We start from the raw sequence: 21,800 nt of genomic DNA on the forward strand, positions 1-21,800 counted from the left end.
AATTTCAGAGGACTTGTGATGCTATACTTTTTTTTTTTGTGTTTTTTCTATTAATTTGGTCATTAAGGTCCACAGAATGAGAGGCCTGCTCTGCTGGAAACATCGCGAAAAAAAGTTATGGCCATTTTTGTATAATGAAGCCTTTATTTTTTTGCCCATTTTCGCCTATTGTAAAAAACTAGGTTTCTTTTCTTAAAGTGCTCAGTAGGTTGTGTAGGCTGTCAATAAATGATTCCCAGATACACAGAACACATATGTGAACAACACCAAGTCCAAAAATACACTCACAAAGCCTTTCCAAATGATTTATAGACATTTTTGGTACCAAAAATGCACCCGTTTTTTGCATTTTCCCCAATACTTTCATCTTTACTTCAATAGTAATCAACTTTTCCATGGGTTATGACATCAGCCAATGTCTCATTCTTTTCATGAATCTTTATAGTCATTCCACAAAAAAAAAAAAAAATCAACCCTAAATTAAAGGAACTGTGGTGACTTTATTACCCTTATGCTCAAAATTCCCAGAGCCTTTTTTCCTTCTTAAAACACCTGTACCCCCACAAAAGAAACGTGTGCCATGGGTCATGACATCAGTCAATGACTTATCTTTTCAAATACATATCAGCAAATATTTTGATAACTTTAGTTTAAACATTTTTTACATTATTATTAATTTCATCATGCGTCTCGCTAGCCAATCACAGCGCGTCTGTGAAGTTTGAAGTTAATTTCATCATGTGTCTTGCTAGCCAATCACAGCACGTCCTGTAAAGCTTAGCCTATGGGCGCGTGTTTTCCACAGCATGGCGTCACAGCGAAAGACAAATTTTCACGACGGAAAGAAAAACTTTCACCACGGATGGGTCCTAAACCCTCTTATAGGAGCACAGCCCAGCACAGCGTACTAGAGCTTAAAACAGCATATTAGAGACCAGTAGAGTCTAGTACAGTACAGCCTAGTACACCCATGACTAGTCCAGCCTTTTGGGAGAACAGACTAGGGGAGGGTGGTAAAGGCTATACTAGCATGGAACAGGCTGGACTAGGCTAGACTAGGTTGTACTAGGCTGTACCAGACTCTAAAATAGGCTCCATTAGGCTGTACTAGTCCCTTGTCAGCCCTGTAGATACTCAGACCATTGGGATTAACCACTGTGTACACGGGGGGCAATAGTTTGTGTGTGCACGAGCAATAGTTTTGCATGAATATTTGTAGGCCAAATTAAAGTACTGGCTTCTATAGCCTAATAGAGCCTAGTACAGCCTAGCACAGCCTACTAGAGCTTAAAACAGCCTATTAGAGACCAGTAGAGTCTAGTACAGTACAGCCTAGTACACCCATGATTAGTCCAGCCTTTTGGGAGAACAGACTAGGGGAGGGTGGTATAGCCTAATACAGCCCAGTAAAGCCTAGCAAAGCCTGTTAGAGCTGAAAACAGACTATTAGACAGAGCCCAGCAGAGTCTAGTACAGTAAAGCCTAGTACACCCAGGTCTAGCCTAGTCCAGCCTGGTGGGAGAACAGAATAGGGGAGGGGTACAAGCTATGCTAGGACTGATAAGGCTGGACTAGGATAGATTAGGCTGTACTAGGCTGTACTAGACTCTAATAGGCTCTATTAGGCTGTACTAGGCTCTTGTCAGCCCTGTAGATCCTCAACCCATAGGGACTAACCACTGTGTACATGGGCAATAGCTTGTGTGTGCACGAGCAATAGTTTTGCATGAACCTTTGTAGACCATGATACAGATCTGCCTTGTACAGCCTAATATAGCCTAGTACGGACCAGCACAGCCTACTGGAATTTAAAACAGTCTATTAGAGACCAGTAGAGTCTAGTGCAGTAAAGCCTAGTACACCCAGGTCTAGCCTAGTCCAGCCTTTTGATGGAACAGACTAGGGGAGGGCGATATAGGCTTTACTAGCATGGAACAGACTGGACTAGTTAAGACTAGGTTGTACTAGTCTTAACTAGTTGGGTCACTCGACCGAGACTGCCCTCCTGGCAGTGACGGAGTCGCTCCATGCGGCTAGAGCGAACTCTCTCTCCTCTGTCCTGATACTCCTGGACCTGTCTGCAGCGTTTGACACAGTGAACCATCAGATCCTCCTCTCCACCCTTGAGGGGATGGGTGTCTCAGGCTCTGCACTCTCCCTGTTTGCATCCTACCTGACGGGTCGCTCCTACCAGGTGATGTTGAGAGGGTCTGTGTCAGAACCACAAAGGCTCGCTACTGGGGTTCCCCAAGGCTCGGTTCTGGGTCCTCTTCTTTTCTCTCTCTACACTACATCTCTTGGTGCTGTCATCCACTCCCATGGCTTTTCCTACCACTGCTATGCCGATGACACCCAGCTGATCCTCTCATTCCCCCCCTCTGACACACGTGTGGAGGCACGCATTGCTGCTTGACTGGCTGATATCTCAGAGTGGATGTCGACGCACCACCTGAAGCTCAACCTGGACAAGACCGAGCTGATGTTCCTCCGGGGAAGGGCTGTCCGCACCGAGACATGGCCATCACCATTGATAATGCTGCGGTGACATCAACTCGGACTGCGAAGAATCTGGGTGTGACCCTGGACGATCAATTGTCGTTCTCGGCAAACATCGCATCAGTGACACGGTCCTGCAGATTCCTCCTCTACAACATTAGGAGGATTCACCCCGTCCTCAGGGAGAAGGCAGCCCAGGTGCTCATCCAGGCTCTTGTCATATCCCGCCTGGACTACTGCAACTCCCTCCTCGCTGGTGCTCCGGCATCTGCCGTCCGACCTCTGGAGCTTGTTCAGAAAGCTGTGGCTCGTCTGGTGTTCAACCGCCCCAAGTTCTCCCACACAACTATCCTTCTCCGTTCTCTACACTGGCTCCCCGTAGCGGCTCGCATCGAGTTTAAAACCCTGGTGCTAGCCTATAGGGCAGTGAAAGGAACAGCTCCTTCTTACCTCCGGGCTATGGTCGATGCCTACACCCCTGCCCGACCACTTCGGTCTGCCACCTCGGGCCGACTGACTGCCTCGTCACTCAAGGGTCCTTCTGGGCGATCCACACGGTCACGACTTTTTTCTGTTCTGGCCCCACAGTGGTGGAATGGACTTCCCACTGATGTCAGGACAGCAGAGTCACTGCCCATCTTTCGCCGCAGGCTGAAAACCCACCTCTTCAGGAAACACTACCCTTCCTCTTTGCCTGGCCTACTTGTTGTTAACTAGTTGTACGAATGCTTGTTTTATTGTTGTATTGTTTATTGGATCTTGTTTAGTCGATACAGTTATTTGTTTTAGCTCCTGCTCATTTGATTTAGCTATTTTGTCTCATCTGTTTAAGGAAATAGGTAGCTGATATATTGCACTTTTATCTTAGCGCTAGGTATACTCTTGGTTGCTTGTTTTTGCAGAAAATGCACTTAAAACCTCTGGTGATTAGTAGTTTTCATTCCCTACCTATGTTGAATGCAATTATTGTAAGTCGCTTTGGATAAAAGCGTCTGCTAAATGACTGTAATGTAATGTACTAGGCTCTACTAGGCTCTATTAGGTTGTACTATGCTGTACTAGGCTGGACTAGGCTGTAATAGGCTGGACTAAGCTGTAATAGGCTGGACTAGGCTGTAATAGGCGGGACTAAGCTGGACTAGGCTTTAATAGGTTGGACTGGGCTGGACTAGGCTGTAATAGGCTGGACTAGGCTATAATAGGCGGGACTAGGCTGGACTAGGCTGTAATAGGCTGTAAGGCTGGACTAAGCTGTAATAGGCTGGACTAGGCTGTAATAGGCGGAACTAAGCTGGACTAGGCTTTAATAGGTTGGACTAGGCTGGACTAGGCTGTAATAGGCTGGACTAGGCTATAATAGGCGGGACTAGGCTGTACTAGGATGTACTAGGCTGTACTAGGCTGTACTAGACTGTACTAGGCTGGACTAGGCTATAATAGGTTGGACTAGGCTGGACTAGTCCCGGACTAGGCTCTACTAGGCTGTAATAGGCTGGACTAGGCTGGACTATGCTGGACTAGGCTGTAATAGGCTGGACTGGGCTGGACTAGGCTATAATAGGCTGGACTATGCTGGACTAGGCTGTAATAGGCTGGACTAGGCTGTAATAGGCGGGACTAGGCTGTAATAGGTTGGATTAGGCTGTACTAGGCTTTAATAGGCTGGACTAGGCTGTACTAGGCTTTAATAGGCTGGACTAGGCTGTAATAGGCTGGACTAGGCTATAATAGGCTGGACTAGGCTGGACTAGGCTGTAATAGGCTGGACTATGCTGTACTAGGCTGTACTAGGCTGGGCTAGGCTGTAATAGGCTGGCTCAAAATTCTGGGAATTCTGAGCATAAGGGTAATAAAGTCACCACAGTTCCTTTAATTTAGGGTTGATTTTAATTTTTTTTTTTGTGGAATGACTATAAAGATTGATGAAAAGAATGAGACATTGGCTGATGTCATAACCCATGGAAAAGTTGATTACTATTGAAGTAAAGATGAAAGTATTGGGGAAAATGCAAAAAACGGGTGCATTTTTGGTACCAAAAATGTCTATAAATCATTTGGAAAGGCTTTGTGAGTGTATTTTTGGACTTGGTGTTGTTCACATATGTGTTCTGTGTATCTGGGAATCATTTATTGACAGCCTACACAACCTACTGAGCACTTTAAGAAAAGAAACCTAGTTTTTTACAATAGGCGAAAATGGGCAAAAAAATAAAGGCTTCATTATACAAAAATGGCCATAACTTTTTTTCGCGATGTTTCCGGCAGAGCAGGCCTCTCATTCTGTGGACCTTAATGACCAAATTAAAAGAAAAAACACCAAAAAAAAGTATAGCATGACATCACAGGTTCAACCCAAGAGCTTTTGGGCCTGTGGATCCCCGACTATCAAGACTAGTACTACTTGTATGCCACAATTAGCTTTAACAAGTAGATTTTAAAATAGCAAGACGCAGAGGTTGGGTTAGGCTGCCTGGGTCGTTTGTCTGCAGTACCCCGGCGGCCTTGGGTCTCGAACTTTGTCTGCTTGTGCCCTCTGCGCCAGATAGGGCCAGAGCCCTGGCAGCGTAAACAAGCTTAGTGAATCAGGCCTAATGTTATTTCAACTGAAAAACCTTTCACTTGTTTGCAATCATGTTACTTCAGCATGCTTTAACTTACAGACTCCATTTAAACTTTAAAAGGTTGAGGTATATTATGACTTCCATTGCAGTGTTTAACTTTTTGATCACTTTTATACATTTGAAGCTATCCCACTTCAAAGCACATGTGGATTTCACAGTCTTTTCAGCTTTTCCAATACACACTAATGGTGTTTGCAAGAAGGGAGAGAGAGGGACACAAGAGGAATGACCCATGTTTTCATAAAGTCACTGTGGCCACAATTCTTACACTACAGATATGTTTTTTATATCACCAAGTTCACACAGGTCTGCTCTCCGATTTAATTGAAAGAGCTGTGTGTTGCATACATTTTGAGTTAAGACCATTATTATCAACCCATGTCCCTCTGCACTGTAGCAATTACAGTAGTACACCTGGTGATGGTGAACACAATCAGAGATACCAAGTCAAAGACAGCACTGCTTGGGAACAGTTCGTACTTTTTCGTATAATTTTTTGTCTTTAAGTGAGCCCACATTGTTTCCTCAGGAACAATATATTCTAGTTATTTATCATTGTAGGTCATTTCATGATCCACTGTAGGTCATGAAAATGACCTACAATGGGATGAATAGTTTATAATGTACTGGTGATACTGTGTAGTGTGATTGACACATTACAGGACACACACAACATTATTTTCATATGAAAGTATTGATAATGTATGTTAAGCCCTGCCTCTACAGCTGCCTCTGCTCAGATGGGTGTTGTGAAAGATTACGTAGTGGCATGCGTTGGCACAGAGGGTGGCACAACATGGTGTATAAAACTTAACAACCGGGCAATGGATTTAGAGAAGGGGGGAGGGGATTAGGAGGACAGTCATGGGGGCTTCTCTAGTCATACAAATGTTTTCATACTTGACATTGTTCTCTCTCTTCTCTTCTTTGTCTCCCTCATCTTACTCTTCTTGTGAGTTACAGGCACCGTTTAATCTCAACAGCATTTACAAGCCTGGGGACATGGTTCTGGGTGCCGTGTTTGATATCCACCTCTACTCTGTCTTCCCTGATCTGTCTTTCACCTCCGAGCAACAGGACCCCATTTGTTATGGGTGAGTATCACAAATACAATAGCAAAGCAGGAGAACAGGGACCTTTGTGATGTATGGTTCCATAGGATTTGTTGACACTGTACATTTCTACAAATATACATATGCAAGGATACAGTGACATCTTTGTGTGTTAGTCTCAACATTGACGGGTTCAGGCTCGCCCAGACCATGGCTTTTGCCGTCGCAGAGATCAACAGAAACCCCAGCCTGCTACCCAATGTCACTCTGGGGTATATTCTCTATGATACCTGTTACACGCCCGGAGTTGCATTCCGTGCAGCGTTGTCATTGGTCAGTGGGAGAGAGGAGCAGATTCAACTGGATGAGAGCTGTGTTGGGTCTCCTCCAGTGCTCGGAATTGTGGGTGATCACTCATCACATTCGATTGCCTTCTCTAGTGTATTAGGTCCGTACAGAGTGCCCCTGGTAAGTTAATTAGGTGAGCCCCTTTTTACCATCACCTACTGTATTTGATACACTTAAGCACATTGCTTAATTTTTTTTTTTTTTTTTTTTTTAATCAAATATATTATATGATGTACAATTTATATCATATTTTTAAAGCCTGAAAGACAACACATGCAGGCAGAGCGTGTGAGTGCGGAGCAGGCATATTTTGGTTTTCATGCAATGCATCTTGTGTTCCAGATTTCATTCAGCCTGGACCTGAGAGTAAGACTTCTAAGGGCACATAATGTCTTTGTATATAACTGGGGTTGGGGAGTAAGCTATTTGGTGTAATAGTCAGAATGTTTTACGTATTGACATTCAGTGTAAAACATTAAACCCGTGCAAACCCCCCAAAACAGTACACACACTCTCTTCAGTGCCTTTTAGGAGGCCTGACCACGCGGCCATAACGACTGTATTTAACAGTTACAGGGAACGGGGGAAGGGCCAGGGGTTAGGGTTAGGGGCCCACGACGAGGCTTCGCTGGTGCAGGGGTAAAAACGGACGGACGGCATGGGACAGGGGTCGTTACATGTTAAAATGTGCACACGTCGCATGTCCCTGGTTCTGTAAATGGATTTTTTTTTGTTATTGACATCTCAGACAAGATGTTTATTTGTGTGTCATCATCAGTCAATCAAAGGTTACGATTTGACACAGAACTATTGCTGAGGGAAAGAGAGAGAGAGAGAGAGAGAGAGAGAAAAGAGAGAGAAGGGGCCCTAGTTTCGCCGGTGCCTTACCCATTCCCTAAACTTCTTTGCCATTTTTTACTATATTTAAAAACATTTTCAAATAGTTCAAATATCCAATCTACAAGCTCACAACGTGCCAATGTAGATCGGCTAGTTGAACTATTTGAAAATGTTTTTAAAAATAGTAAAACAATGGTGAAGAAGTTTAAGGCACCAGCGAAAACATGGCCCAGTGAGAGAGAGAGAGAGAGAGAGAGAGAGAGAGAGAGAGAGAGAGAGAGAGAGAGAGAGAGAGAGAGAGAGCATGCAAAAGCTAAATTATGTTACACAAGCTCTTGCACCGAGTGCTGCACTATGAGCTTGTAGATCTGCTATTTTTGAAAAATCATGAAAAGTTGTGCAAATATTTGAATTTTTTGTCTTTGAATTTGTAACTCAAATCTTTGCTTCTGGGGGTTTCTGGAACTAAATATTTTATACATGTTTGCTTTAAAAAAATATATAATCCAAGATTTTGCCACAAATGTTCACGATTTTTCAAAGATAGCACGGCACTCGGTGCCGCTTAATGGCTTAAATAAAAATAAAAAGTTGTATAGTACAGAACAGATGTTTTGTGTCTTTTTCAGATAAGTTACTATTCCATGTGCTCCTGTCTGAGCGACCGGAAGCAGTACCCTTCCTTCTTCAGAACAATACCAAGTAACACCGTCCAGGTGAATTTCTAAGTACATGTTCCACACATTTGACAGATACCTCCCTCTAGTGAGTGTAATTGATATTGCATATCACCTCATTTGCTTATATGTATTACTGCTGGGTCCTAAGGTCTCTGTTGACAGCATCAGAAGATAATTATTAGACCTTTTCGTTGTGGAATCTGTGTAGGAGATTCATTGATTTAGTTCAGAAATTCAGTGGCCAAAGGTCAAGGATTTACTACTATGTGAATGAACTTGTTTAAGCACATATCCCTCCATCCTTATCCAATCAGGTGCAAGCTATGCTCCAGATTATGAGACGGTTCGGGTGGACCTGGGCAGGAATTGTGTTTTGCGATGATGTCTATGGCCACGATGTAGCCCAAATCTTCCAGTCTGAGCTGGCCCAGTCTGGTTGGGGTTGTCTGGCTTATTTTGAGGTTCTGCCCTGGGACAGTGACCCTGCTGAACTACAGAGGATTGTCTCTGTGATGAAGAAATCCACAGCTCGTGTGGTCGTCGCAGTTGAATATGGGATCCGTGTGATTAAACTCATGGACGAGGTTGTGATCCATGTTCATTTAGGACCTCATGATTCTAAGGAGTCTGAAATGAGTAATATTGAAGTGAAGACATCCTTTCGTTTGTAAAAAAATCGATTGCTATTTAATTGCAAGCATTTTGTTTAATTGCAAAGCAACTTAATTGCGATTCAATTTATTATTATTAGTATTATTATTATCATTGTTATTGTTGTTTTTGTTGATCACAATCAACAGGTGGTAAAGCAAAAGGTGACAGGTCTACAGTGGATAGCATCTGTAGCCTGGATAACAGACCCAAAGCTCCAGACTCCTCGCTACCTGCCGTACCTGAGAGGCACCCTGAGTATTGCCCTCCGTCGTGGAGAGATATCAGGCCTCAAGGACTTCTTGTTGAAAATACATCCTCAAAATGACCTCGTCAACAGCCATGAAAATATCCTAGTGAGTCTTTTGTTTAATTTCAAGGTCCAAGGTGATCGTCTATATTGTTACATCTTGTGTACAGGTATGAGATTGAAGAATAGTTTTGTTTGGCTCCTCGGACATTGACTGTGTTTACATGAACGATATTTCTTCATTCATAATTCTGATCAGAAATTTCAACTTAACGGTTTACATTGTATAAAAAAAGTGAACCTCGTTTATGCCTCAAAGCATTTAATCAGAGTATAACTGTTGACATTTGGCACTAAGTGGTTCTGCCTGTTTTTCTTTCTGTAAATTCTCTTCATGGACCCACGGTGCCATGTCATTATGCCGACAGCCCACTATTCCGACTACCCGTTAGTCCAACTAGCCCTGTTATAACTAACCGTATCCCTAACCTCACACTAACCTAATGGTTGGAATAATGGGATGTCGGAATTATGAGCTGACCACTGTGTCCTCAGCTAATTCTGTTTCTGCTCTTCTTTCTTATTGAGCAAATTACACACTCGAAAGTATTTTACAAAGTGACTATGCTGTGCTATATGCTGCCTATGATATCATTCTATAACTTTAATTTGACATCATTGTATATAAATGTCAAAAGGTTTATACACTCTACTCTCAACTAGAAAGAAAATTCCTTCCGATCAGAGACCGCATCGGAATAATTCTCTTCCAAGTGTCGTGTTTAAAATATGTATTTTATTCTGATTGAGCTGTCGTTCTGAATATTAATGAGGGTCCATGTAAACATAGTCATTGTAGCAGCATAGGATCAGCGATACAGACAACATGATAGAAAAAACATGTACAAGCTCACAACGCGTTTGCGTCACATTGTGAGCTTGTAGATCGGCTTGTTTGAAGTGAAAGCCAGGGTATGTGTGTCTGTGGGGGTTATTGGAGAGCTTGTGACTACATTGGATCCATTGGAACACAGGTTTTCCAATGGATCTCAGCTTTGGACTTATGTGGTTTACACCTGACAAAGATTATTCTGGTTCTTGACTGTCCACAGCCCTCCTTTGAAACACTGACCACTGAAATGGTACTATGTTATAATGAGCATTAGTAAGGACCAACTATATGAACACACACACACACACACACACACACACACACACACACACACACACACACACACACACACACACACACACACACACACACACACACACACACACACACAATTCAATTCAATTCAAAGGGTGCACACACACCCCTTCTTCTCTTTCCCCTTTCAGAAATGATGGAGCTTGCAACATAACTAATTTAATCCACTTTTTTTTACACACAACAAAACTGATTCTGATACGGCTGGAGGGAAAATCAAATCCGCTGATGCGTGCGCCTGTCCGCGAAATAAACAGCATTTTAATCTACGATTTGAATCTGACGTCTGTTTTTAATTATTCACATGATACTGTATTTATGTTTAATTATCAATTTTGTTTCATCAGGTGAGGCGGTTTTGGGAGCACACATTTCAGTGTAAATTTGCACCCCTTCCATCAGAGTGGGTGGATGCTGGTGGAAGGGTGTGTACTGGACAAGAGGACCTAGGCACAGCAGAAACTACCCTGTTGGATGTGTCTAACCTCCGGGCAGAGTATAATGTGTACAAGGCTGTGTATGCTCTGGCCCATGCCCTCCATGACATGTTGCAGTGTGTGCCAGGAAGAGGGCCTTTCAATGGGCACAGCTGTGCCAGTTTGCAGACAATACAGCCATGGCAGGTGTGATATTAATAAACGGTTCACTAGAGTTTCTTGTTGGATTTAATTTTGAATAATAACATAATGATAAAATAGAAAATTAAATATTATTACATTGTTACAAAGCATGAAAGATTGACATACTAATAAACTGTATATATAATGTTCTAGTGATAAAATTGATGCATGAAAATACTTATCTGCAGGAAATGTTTACCAATGTTTCACTTTTTATATGTATTATGTGCTGGGACACAGAATTATTATTATTTCAATTATTATAATAATAATATTAAGTTTCTTGCTCTTCATAATTTTGTTCATCACCATTTCCAGCTTGTGTGGTACCTGGCAAAGATCAACTTCACTACATCATTTGGTGATATTGTATCATTTGATGCGAATGGTGATTCTTTACCAATCTGTGATATATTGAACTGGGCGTGGCTCCCTGATGGAAGCACACAGTTTCACAATGTAGGTGTGTTCAAGAAGTCAGCCTCCGCGGATGAAGAACTCATCCTTGATGAAGACAGAATCTTCTGGAACTTTGAAACCAAAAAGGTCACTTTGGCTTTATAAAATAATTTATGTTGTTAATGTTAATCACGATGTGAATGTAATTTCGTTTGAACTGATATTGATCTCTGTTTCTTTCCTCGGTAGCCTCCTCGTTCAGTGTGCAGCGAGAGCTGTTCCCCTGGAACCCGTGTGGCCAGAAGGAAAGGAGAACCTGTCTGCTGCTTTGACTGCATTGCTTGTTCTGAGGGAGAGATGAGCAATAAGACTGGTTGGTTTACATTATGTGTGTACATTATGCTATCTTTAGGCTGATACTGTACTTGTCTGTCCCTTTAACCTTCTCTTCTTTGTTAGACTCTACAGAGTGCACCAGTTGTCCAGAGGACCTCTTTTCCAGCCCCCAGCGTGACCACTGTGTACCAAAGAGCGTTGAGTTCCTCTCCTACCATGAGGCCCTGGGTATCTCCTTGACAGCCATCTCATTGCTAGGCACACTTATCTGTGCCATTGTCCTGGGAATCTTCGTCTATCATCGAGACACACCCATGGTGCGCGCCAACAACTCAGAACTCAGCTTTCAACTTTTGCTGTCACTCAAACTGTGTTTCTTGTGCTCACTTCTGTTCATTGGCCGTCCCAGCCTCACCACTTGTCAGCTGAGGCATGCAGTATTTGGGATCAGCTTTGTGCTGTGTGTCTCGTGTATCCTGGTAAAAACTATGGTGGTAATAGCCGTGTTCAAGGCCTCCAAGCCTGGCGGTGCAGACATTATGAAGTTTTTTGGTGTTATGCAGCAGAGAGGAACAGTTCTGGCTCTTACTTCTATCCAGGTAATAATCTGCATAGCCTGGCTTGTGTCTGCCTCTCCAACTCCGCATAAAAACACACAATATCAAAGTGATATGATAGTTTATGAGTGTGATGTGGGATCAACAGTTGGTTTTGCAGTCTTACTAGGTTATATTGGTTTACTGGCACTCCTCAGCTTCGTCCTAGCATTCATGGCAAGGAATCTTCCAGACAACTTCAATGAAGCCAAGTTAATCACTTTCAGCATGTTGATCTTCTGTGCCGTGTGGATAGCCTTCATCCCAGCATATATCAGCTCGCCAGGCAAATATGCAGATGTAGTGGAGGTATTTGCCATTTTAGCATCTAGTTCTGGCCTTGTGTTTGCACTGTTTGGACCAAAGTGTTTTATAATCCTTTTGAAACCTGAGAGAAACACCAAGAAGTCCATCATGGGTCATGGTGCCACCAAGACGTAGAAGCATTAATTAATACATTTTCTGTACTATTTTATAACAATTACGTATAAGGATATATTTGATTGCTGATCACCTTGTTGGTAATAGATTCAGTTTTATACTAGATTAAACTACATCCAGTCAGAGATGCAAACATTTGTTATCTATCAATATTGATGAAACGTTGATTACTCTCCCTCAAAGACTGAGCTTGGTGATTTTAGAACTGCAGTACATAGACAAGAAAAATGTGCAGCTCATCATTCTCTGTGAGTCAAAATAAAAGGCAAATTATTTATAGGTTTTGAATTGGAAATTTACCTGTTAGCTGCATTAGTTTTGAAGGCCTCCGGTTTCAATGGGTTAAAGCTGCTTTGTGTGATATTTTCATGATCAAAAGGTAAGAAAAATATATTCTCTTTTGAAGGCCATTCATGCAGATTTTTCTAAAGCATGTCTTCAACTGCTGGTCTAACTCTACGTTCCCTTGTTGCTCACCCCTCCCATAGCCTTGCTTCCCACTATGGCATTATTCAGTGCAGGAAAATCACTTAATTCTGCAAAGACTCCATATAGGAGGTGTAGGTGTCAATGTCATCAACATGTTTATGGACATTTCTTTCCAGTGTGACAGAAAGCAGACACTGATGTAAACACCTTCTCACATTAACTCATTTGCAAGTTAATTGTTTTTCCCAGTTATAACCAGTGGGACCAATCATGCAGTATACAGTAGGTCCTTGTAATGAGACCACCCCTATACTAATATACTAATTCATACAAATTAAGTATTCATCCAGGTTCAGGATAGTGCAGGCTACCAGTGCCACCCCAACTTCCCCAAATTTGGATTATTTGAAGTGTCCAAAGGCAGAGGACTTTTATTTTTTGTATTTTTTTCATCCAAGGTAAAAGTATGACAGTGTCAGTCTGTGGTGCAACATGTATTCTTGTGTAAAGATGGGACCAACAGGAAGTTGCTGTCATATAATGAAGAGAGAGCTTTGTGCTGCTCTGTTTGGAAAAACACACTATACTTGTTAATAAGTCATACAACAGGTAGTTCCGACCAAGCAATATGATTGGTTGAAAAAGGCTCTCTAGCCATGCTCAAACAAGCATGGCAGCACACCTATAGCCGTTCTCGTTTTTTGGGCGGATTTTGTTACTTTTTTTTAAACTTTATTTTGGTTTTAGGGTTAGGTTTAGGGTTAGGTTAGGGTTATGTTATTTAATTCTTATTTTTGCCTGATTTGACCGATTTATTATCAAAAGATTAATAATAAAAAAAATCGATTGGGTGGGCCAGCTTTCTATGTGGGCCCGCCCACCCGTGGCTACGCCCCTGAATGATACTAATCAACATATAAAAATCAGCTGTGCTGATCAGGAGTCTTGACAGAGCAGAGCCGGCTAAGTGGCTAGGCTACCAGTTTGCAGTAGTAGCAGGGCTGCCAACACTCCTGGATCCTGCATGAGTCTCCTGGTTTTTGACCACATCTCCTGACACTCCCCTGGATCGTAATTAGTGTGGTTGCCCAACAGGGCAACCAGACTATAGTACTCTATAGCTTTATTCCACTTCAAGATAAAAAATATTTCGAACCGCATCTCCTCCCACAGTTTTTATCCCCTAATGTTGTGCCATATATCAAAATGACCGTCTAAATCGGGAATCGTGCGCTTGTATTTTGCTAAGAGATTGGTTAAATAGTTAATAATAATAATTGATATTGATTTATTAGTGCATTAAATTCACCCATCCACTTTAATGGAAAAGTGAAAAAACTCAAATTCAAGTATTTTTTTCTCAGAAACCGTAAGAGCTAGAGTTATCAGATTTGGAGGGATAATTCATAATATTGTTCGAAATTATTGAAAAAAATATCACACCATTCGGCCTCATGGTGGCGCTATAACAGCCCCCTTTACGTTTTGGCCTGTAACTCTTGAACCGTAGGTCCGAAAATCAAAATTTCTTTTCACCTGGATTCCTTGGGTCACTACGCATCTCACCATATAGGCCACGCCCATTTGCGTCAGGATAGATTTTTTGATATTGATTTATTTCTGCATTAAATTTCCCCATCCACTTTAATGGGAATTGCAAAAACTCCCATTCAAGTATTTTTTTCTCGGAAACTGTAAGGGCTACAGTTACAAGATTTGGAGGGGAGGTTAATAGTTTTTTGCGAAATTATTATGAAAATAATCACACCAGTCGGCCACATGGTGGCGCTATAACAGCCCACTTTACCTTTTGGCCTATAACTCTTGAACCGTAGGTCGTAAAATCAAAATTTCTTTTTCCCTGGATTCCTTGGGTCATTACGCATCTCCCCATATAGGCCACGCCCATTTGCGTCAGGATAGATTTTCCGCCATTTTGAATTTTCTTCAAAACACACTTTTTGCTCCTTTTCCTACAATTTTTTTCCAAATCTCACACAAATCGGTAAACATGATCTCTGAGCCCATGCGGTAAACATATCCAAACGGCATTTTCATAGTCCTTACCGTTCGTCCGTAAATGGCTTCCAAAGTTAGCGGGAGGGGCCCGTTTTACCAAAAATGCCAGAAATCAGGAACGAAACGTCCTGTCAATCCCAAATTCAAATCACATGTCGAGGGTGGTTTACTCAACAAATTCCCAAAAGCATTTCCACTTTGACCCATAGGGGGCGCCACAAATGCGCAAAATGTAACCGTTTGATGCAAAAACATTATTTCGGGGTGGATCGATCCTTTCAAAATGAAACGCAAGCGATCTCATGAGAGACGTGACAATGTAATTGGCGCAGCCTCCGACGTTATTCCTCCCGGCCTATTCCTCGAGTCCTGGCGGCCGCGACCCGCGACCGGCGTCGGCGCAACAACACTCTGCAATTTCCCTGGAATTGCGACGCGTCTAGTTTCTTCTGGTTTTCTCCTGGATTTGGTATCAAACTCCCAAAATTCACCAGAACACAGGAAATTACATCTACTATGTTCAAAAGTTTCTGGGGGGGAACCTCCAGACCTCCCGGTTCGGGGGTGTGGTCAGTGCATGCCAGTGCATACCGAGATATTAATGAATGGTTATTAATAAAGATGGGTCTTACATTACTTCAGTCATCAAATACATTTTTGTAGGCCTACTTTTTTATTGGATGAAATTGTACCCATTATTTTCCAATGCTAGTAAAGCAAGTCTGATAAAAGTATCAAACTCACAAAATTCACCAAAACACAGGAAATTACATCTACTCATCGTTAAAATTGGGGGGAGGACCCCCAGACCCCCCGCTAGCCACGCCCCCAACCAATCTCCTGGATTCTGACAGGCCAATGTTGGCAGCCCTGGTAGTAGTAGTAGTAGCTAAATGTGGCATTGATTTATTTTTCTTTTTTCTATCGAATATCTTAATAACGATGAGATTGAGCTGACAGTTTAGTTTTGTTTCTCTGTGTTCAGTTTGGGAAAAGTTGTCTAGCGCACAGCCATCTCAATATTTGGTCTGAGTAAACAAGGACTCTGTCTCTGTCAGACCCCATCATGTATTTACAGGATAACAAGAGATAACACTTGCAAAAAGGTTGTTATTTTGAAAGCGAAAGCCCCCACATATGAATACATTTTATATGTTTTATTTTGATGGTAATTATTGTATAATCACAATATTACACTCGATGGTGGCTTTACTGTGATTGGCACTTCAGTGACGCTTGCGGAACTCGGCTCCGCCTCATCCTGACCGCATCACTGTCATGTCAATAATCACGATAACGCACACACGCTGGTGTAATATTGCTTATTGAAAATGTGACATCCTATTCTTCTTGCAGTGAGTGGTTTTGAATGTTTAAAATGGTAAATTGTGCATTTATATAGCCCCTTTATCCAAAGCACTTTACAGTGTGCATTACATTCACCCATTCACACACTAATTCACACACCAATGGCAGAGGAAACCATGCAAGGCACCATCCTGCTCATCAGGAGAAGTTAGGGGTTCAGGGCTCAAGGACACTTCAGTAACATGGGGAGCCAGGGATCGAACCGGGAACCTTCCGATTCCCAAGCAGCCGCTCTACCCAGATGCGGTCTTTGCTATAGGCATAGGCAAAGAAATCCTGCGTGAAAATGCAACAACAAGACCGCTTAACTAATTTATAAGCTTTACTTCATTTCACTGAGGCCCCCTCTCAGTTCATACTGCAATGGTCTATTCCATAGGCCGCCGCCCACCGGCCAATTGCAAGGCGAGCTGCCCAGAAAGTCACCTTGTCAATTAAATTAAGTCCCCTGTATGCAAATGACATCCTGCACATCATTCTACATTCATTCAAACTCTCATAGCATGATGCCAACGTATGAGGCTTGGGGACTGGCAACACACCCTGGTGCACACGCACACACACACACACACACACACACACACACACACACACACACACACACACACACACACACACACACACACACACACACACACACACACACACACACACACACGTTTTTTAATTGACCCGGGCCTTAGAGACCATTTAAAGGTTGAAACTGTACAATAACACCAATTAAATATCACATGGGTCAGTGCCTTGTTAAATAAGCTATATTCTGATTCAATATTTTATTTGAAGAGATTGTCAATTTAACTCCTTTAATATAGATGCCAAATTTCCCTATAATGATGTGACATGTAGAGTAGAATAATGTAACTTTATATGAAAACGTTACAAAATCATTCACTGTTAATTCACAGTAAATATCATCTCGGAATTCAGTCATTATAGAGGTGAGTGGAATCTGTGGAAGTTGAGGGTTTAATGTTGAGTTATTGCACAATATGTTGCTTTGTGGGAGTGTAAAATATTTGTGTTTGAGGTACTGTTAAATTTATTGGCATTTTGTTCAAAACAAACCCCTCATGCAACTAGATGCCAATCTTGGTTTGGACTATGAAAAATCTGACATATCCGTCTTGATCACATAACTATAGAGATAATGTGTGCTGATTTGCGTGATGTTTGGACAAAATCTAAACAGCAATTTCGGGTCAACACTCTCTGTACCCGTAGCGTGAAGCCTTAGTTAAACATAAACTGCTTCACTGTCGGGAGCGAATCTCGGACATGATTATCCTCTAGTTTGAGTGGTTCAAAGACAGTGAGTTAATAACACAGTCTTTCAGTAGGCAACAAGCCGAGTGTTCAATCACCCCATCGGGGCACTCACAAACACACCGGGCCTTAATACCACCACTTTTACTGAACCATATCCATTCATATTCTGAAGCCTTGCGTAAAATAGATGCATGATAGTAAGCCTACAGTACTTACTACTAACTAGAATAGTGTGTTTCTACCTGTCATTGCAGGGGATCCGGGGATCCCCAGGGGTCCTTGAGGGGGTTCCAGGGGGTCCCCAGCAAAATGTGTTAAACAGAATCAAAATCAGCTTAACTACTTTTACCCCACATATTTCAGGAAAAGCAAGGTCTCATGCACACCTGATCAGCTCAGAGACAGGTGCGTACTGTAGGTAGGGATCAGACGTATAGAATGAAATAAAAAAACAACCTGCACACCGTCTACACAATGCACTTTAAAATGAAGCTGTTAACATGTTATCAATGTCTGCTTTATGTCACACTGAAAAGGAGAGTCCATGAACGTGTTGATGACATTGTTACCTACAGAATGCATTATACAATGGTCTTTGCACAAGTGCTTTTCTTGCACTGAATGACTAGACCTACCATAGTTGGAAGCAAGGCTATGGGAGGGTTGAGCAACACGGGAGCTTAAGAGTTTAGCCGGCAGTTGAAAGTATGCTTTAAACAAATCTACATGGATGGCAATTGGCCGTCACATGCACATTGGTTGGTAGTGTTACACTATGAAACCTTTGTGCAGAGTTGTTGTTTTCAAGCCTTTTGACCATGAAAATATCACACAAAGCAGCTTTAACCCTTTGAAACCAGAGGCCTTCAAAAATAATGTTGTTGGACAGCATAGGGCTCGTTTTCTCTGCCTAGTATCACCTTTCTAGGCGCCAATGCCCTGGCACAGTTGTAGCCTATGAGAAGGCCAACTTTACAACTCAGGAGTGTTGGTATTTCATCTGTGATAGCTGAGAGATGACTCCAGTGTTTGGCTGTTTCACAGGTTGGTATGTGCTCCCGGTTGACAGGTATACAGTCTTTTGTGTATGCTGAAGGGAGGTCGATGTGTACTGAGGAGCTATAGCCCCTCACACGGACACCTGTTACTTTTTCACTATGCATAACTGTATTCTCTCCCAACATAGTGGTTAGTTTTAGCTTAACTGGGAAACGATCCATTTGCAACTCACTGCTCACCTCCTGATCAATAAAAGCAGTGTCACTTTGTGTGTCTAAGAAGGCATATACAAGTTTTTCCTTGTTTGGATTTTGGACAGATGACACCCATACCGGCACAATCATTGAAGTGCTAGCAGACTGTCCTTCTCTGGTGATCTTGTGAGACAGAGCTGATGCAATGTCATCTGTATCCTGTTCTGCTGAATTATCCTTCTGCACAGGTTTGTCTCCATTTGTTTTTTTAACATAGTTATTGTCATGAAGACAAGTGGGATGTTTCCCCTTGCATGTATCACAACTGTGACGGCGGCGACATTCTTTTGCACTATGTCCCGCTTTTGTGCATCCATAACATAGTCTATTGTCCTTTATATATGTCCTTCGGTCCTCAAGGGACTTTTCCATGAAGTTGGGGCACTTATAGAGCTGATGATTACTGTCCTTGCATAACATGCATGGGGCACCTTTGGTTGGCATTTCTTTGTCACTGTCTACAGTTGCCTGAGTACTGTAAACATTTACCGTGTTCCTTTTTATATCCTTTGGGTCCCTTTTATCCTTGGGTGAGTCATAAGAGCGAAGAGCATAGATAGAAGTAACTGGGTTACATGCAATCTCTGCTTCGACTGACATAAATGCAGCAAAAACATGGAAACAGGGGAATTCTTTACTTTCCATGAGGGCCTTAGTGACCTGCCGATTCCATTGTGACACTAACCAATCTGGCAACTTCTGTACTAATTTTTGGTTTTCTTCAGAGTCACTCAGTATGTCCAAACCTTTAACATATGGCATAGCCTGTAGGCAAGCATTCAGAAAATCTGAAAAGTTCCTTATTCCTTCTGCATCTTTAGCATTTATTTTTGGCCAATTTGTTAGCTTGTCCCTAAATGCTTTCTGAATGACAAAAGCCTGGCCGTATCACTGATTAAGTTTGGTCCAAGCATCTTGATAAGCATCTTCATCGCTTCGGTAGAATGTGCCTTCAATACATTTGTGAGCTGGGCCACTAACATATTTCTTTAGATAGTATAGTTTGTCTGCAGAAGAAATGCCCTTTCTATCTATAAGCGACATAAAGGAGGCCTTCCACTCAATGAATCGAAGGGGTTCACCATTAAAGACTGTGGGCTCAGGCATGGGAAGTCTATTAAATGCTATGCTGTCCTGTACAGCTTGTGCCAGATAAGACACATCAGTGAGAGGAGGTTGTGTGGCCACATTGCTGGGGGACTGCATGGCATTAGGGGGTATGAAAGGCTGACTATCAGGGTCCAGCTTAACAGACTGGATTTGGGGCTGCATAGAGGAAGGAAAGACAGAGCGCTGGATATCAGGCTCACCCTTAACAGACTGAATGTGGGGCTTTACATTAGAAGAGAATGTGGGGCGCTGGCTCTCGGGGTCACACTTAACAGATTGGTTGTCCGTTTCCCTTTGTACCTCTCTGTTATAGACCTCAAACCTGGCTCGTGCTGCCGCCAAGTCCCTTTCCTTTTGTAGGGTTTCCAATTCAGACTCCTGTAACTGCAATTGCTCCTTTAGATTCCTTATTCTTTCCTTTTGTTTTCTTTCCTCTGATAATGCTTTACATTCAGCTTCCTTTGTTGCTACCTCAGCGGCTGCTTCTGCGCGTTAGGTTGCCATACATACGGAAGCAGAGTGATGACTGGCAATAGAAAGTGCTACTGAGGGTGGCACAGAGGTTGGCTTAACTTTTGCCTGTGTCACAGAGGGAAGCTTAACATTTGGTTGTGCCACAGAGGGAAGCTTAACATTTGGTTGTGCCACAGAGGGAAGGCCCCTATTTGAAGGTGCTGCAGAGTGATGGCTTTTATTTGAAGATATCACAGAGTGATTACTTCTATGTGAAGATGCCACAGAGTGATTGCTAACATACACTTGTGATGCAGTTGAACCATAAATAGAGCGGGCATATTCACAATCCAATAGCCCACGAAGCCGTCCATTGACACCCTCTGCATCATAATCTCCATCAACCTCTGTTATCCTATCATATATAATTTTGGTGATATCCTTAGTTACAGCTTCACATGCATCAATTTTACGTCTTAGTTCAGTTGATGGTGTGATCTGATCTCTTATTTCCATATAGGTCCTCGTGACTACATTTTGTGCTTTTTCAAGAGGGTCTAAGAGGGATGTCAGATGGGTTTCTGTTATGTTTGTTTTAAGCTCTTGTCTTGTCTTACGGGCCACAATCTTCCACTGTTCATACAGGGTAATTAGTCTTTTTTCTTTCTTACTCAACTCCTCTTGTTGGTAAGCATGCATTTTTTCTGTTGGAACTCGTTGACGTTCAGAATGGCGAGGTTCCTTTGTGGCCTCTAGTACACGACTCTGCAGATCAGCCATTAATTTCTCTTTCTCTTCAATTTTTTCTTTTAATTCACTTCTTAGTGCAAAGTTTTCTGTTTCATTTTGGAGATTGTCTTTATGTTCTTCAATCTCCTTCTGGAGAGTTATAATCTGTTTCTCCATATTTGTACTCCAAGACAAGGCTTGTGTCCTCCTTTTGAATGACTTTAGGATGTTACCTTCAGATGTCTTTGACCATCACATCAACTTCAACTGTCTGCTGCCCGTGTAGGATGAGTGCCGTTGAACCGTGGAATCCCCTTGGTTGTGCAACAGGATCGCTGAAGAGATGAGGGTCGAAGCTTTTACTGTAGCGTCCCCGCCCAAAGATGGTCTTTTACTGGTGGTTTAGATGAGGTTTATTTTAAAACCAACAACGTAAAAGCTGTCACAAAACAAACAAACAAACAATTGGACATTAAACATTTTCAAATTACAAAAACAATCATTCACATTGAGCAACACTATTACAAAACAGACCTTGCTTAGACAAATAAAATACATGACAAAATACAACACACTTTAAACAAATGAAAATATACCTTGTGCCCATTTAGGCAGGGGGCTAAACCTTTACTG

At 42.3% G+C, this 21,800-nt stretch overlaps 2 protein-coding genes across 2 annotated transcripts in view; both read left to right on the plus strand.

Annotated features, from left to right (window-relative positions):
- The window catches only part of LOC311034481 (uncharacterized protein), a gene marked incomplete at both ends in the record, with an annotated part of 163,394 nt that overhangs the window by 5,705 nt on the left and 135,889 nt on the right, over window positions 1-21,800 (plus strand). The window lies entirely within an intron of this gene.
- On the plus strand, window positions 6,120-12,537 carry LOC311035099 (extracellular calcium-sensing receptor-like; the record flags this gene model as incomplete). Its single annotated transcript, XM_084043180.1, has 10 exons — window positions 6,120-6,211; window positions 6,367-6,637; window positions 6,860-6,883; window positions 7,987-8,073; window positions 8,352-8,621; window positions 8,838-9,044; window positions 10,493-10,662; window positions 11,209-11,311; window positions 11,414-11,537; window positions 11,624-12,537. The coding sequence occupies 10 exons, from the start codon at window positions 6,120-6,122 to the stop codon at window positions 12,535-12,537; spliced, it is 2,262 nt and encodes a 753-aa protein (XP_083899306.1).

Source organism: Gymnoscopelus microlampas (assembly GCF_963454915.1).
Source record: "Gymnoscopelus microlampas genome assembly, chromosome: 19".
In the NCBI taxonomy this organism is placed as follows: Eukaryota; Metazoa; Chordata; class Actinopteri; order Myctophiformes; family Myctophidae; genus Gymnoscopelus; species Gymnoscopelus microlampas.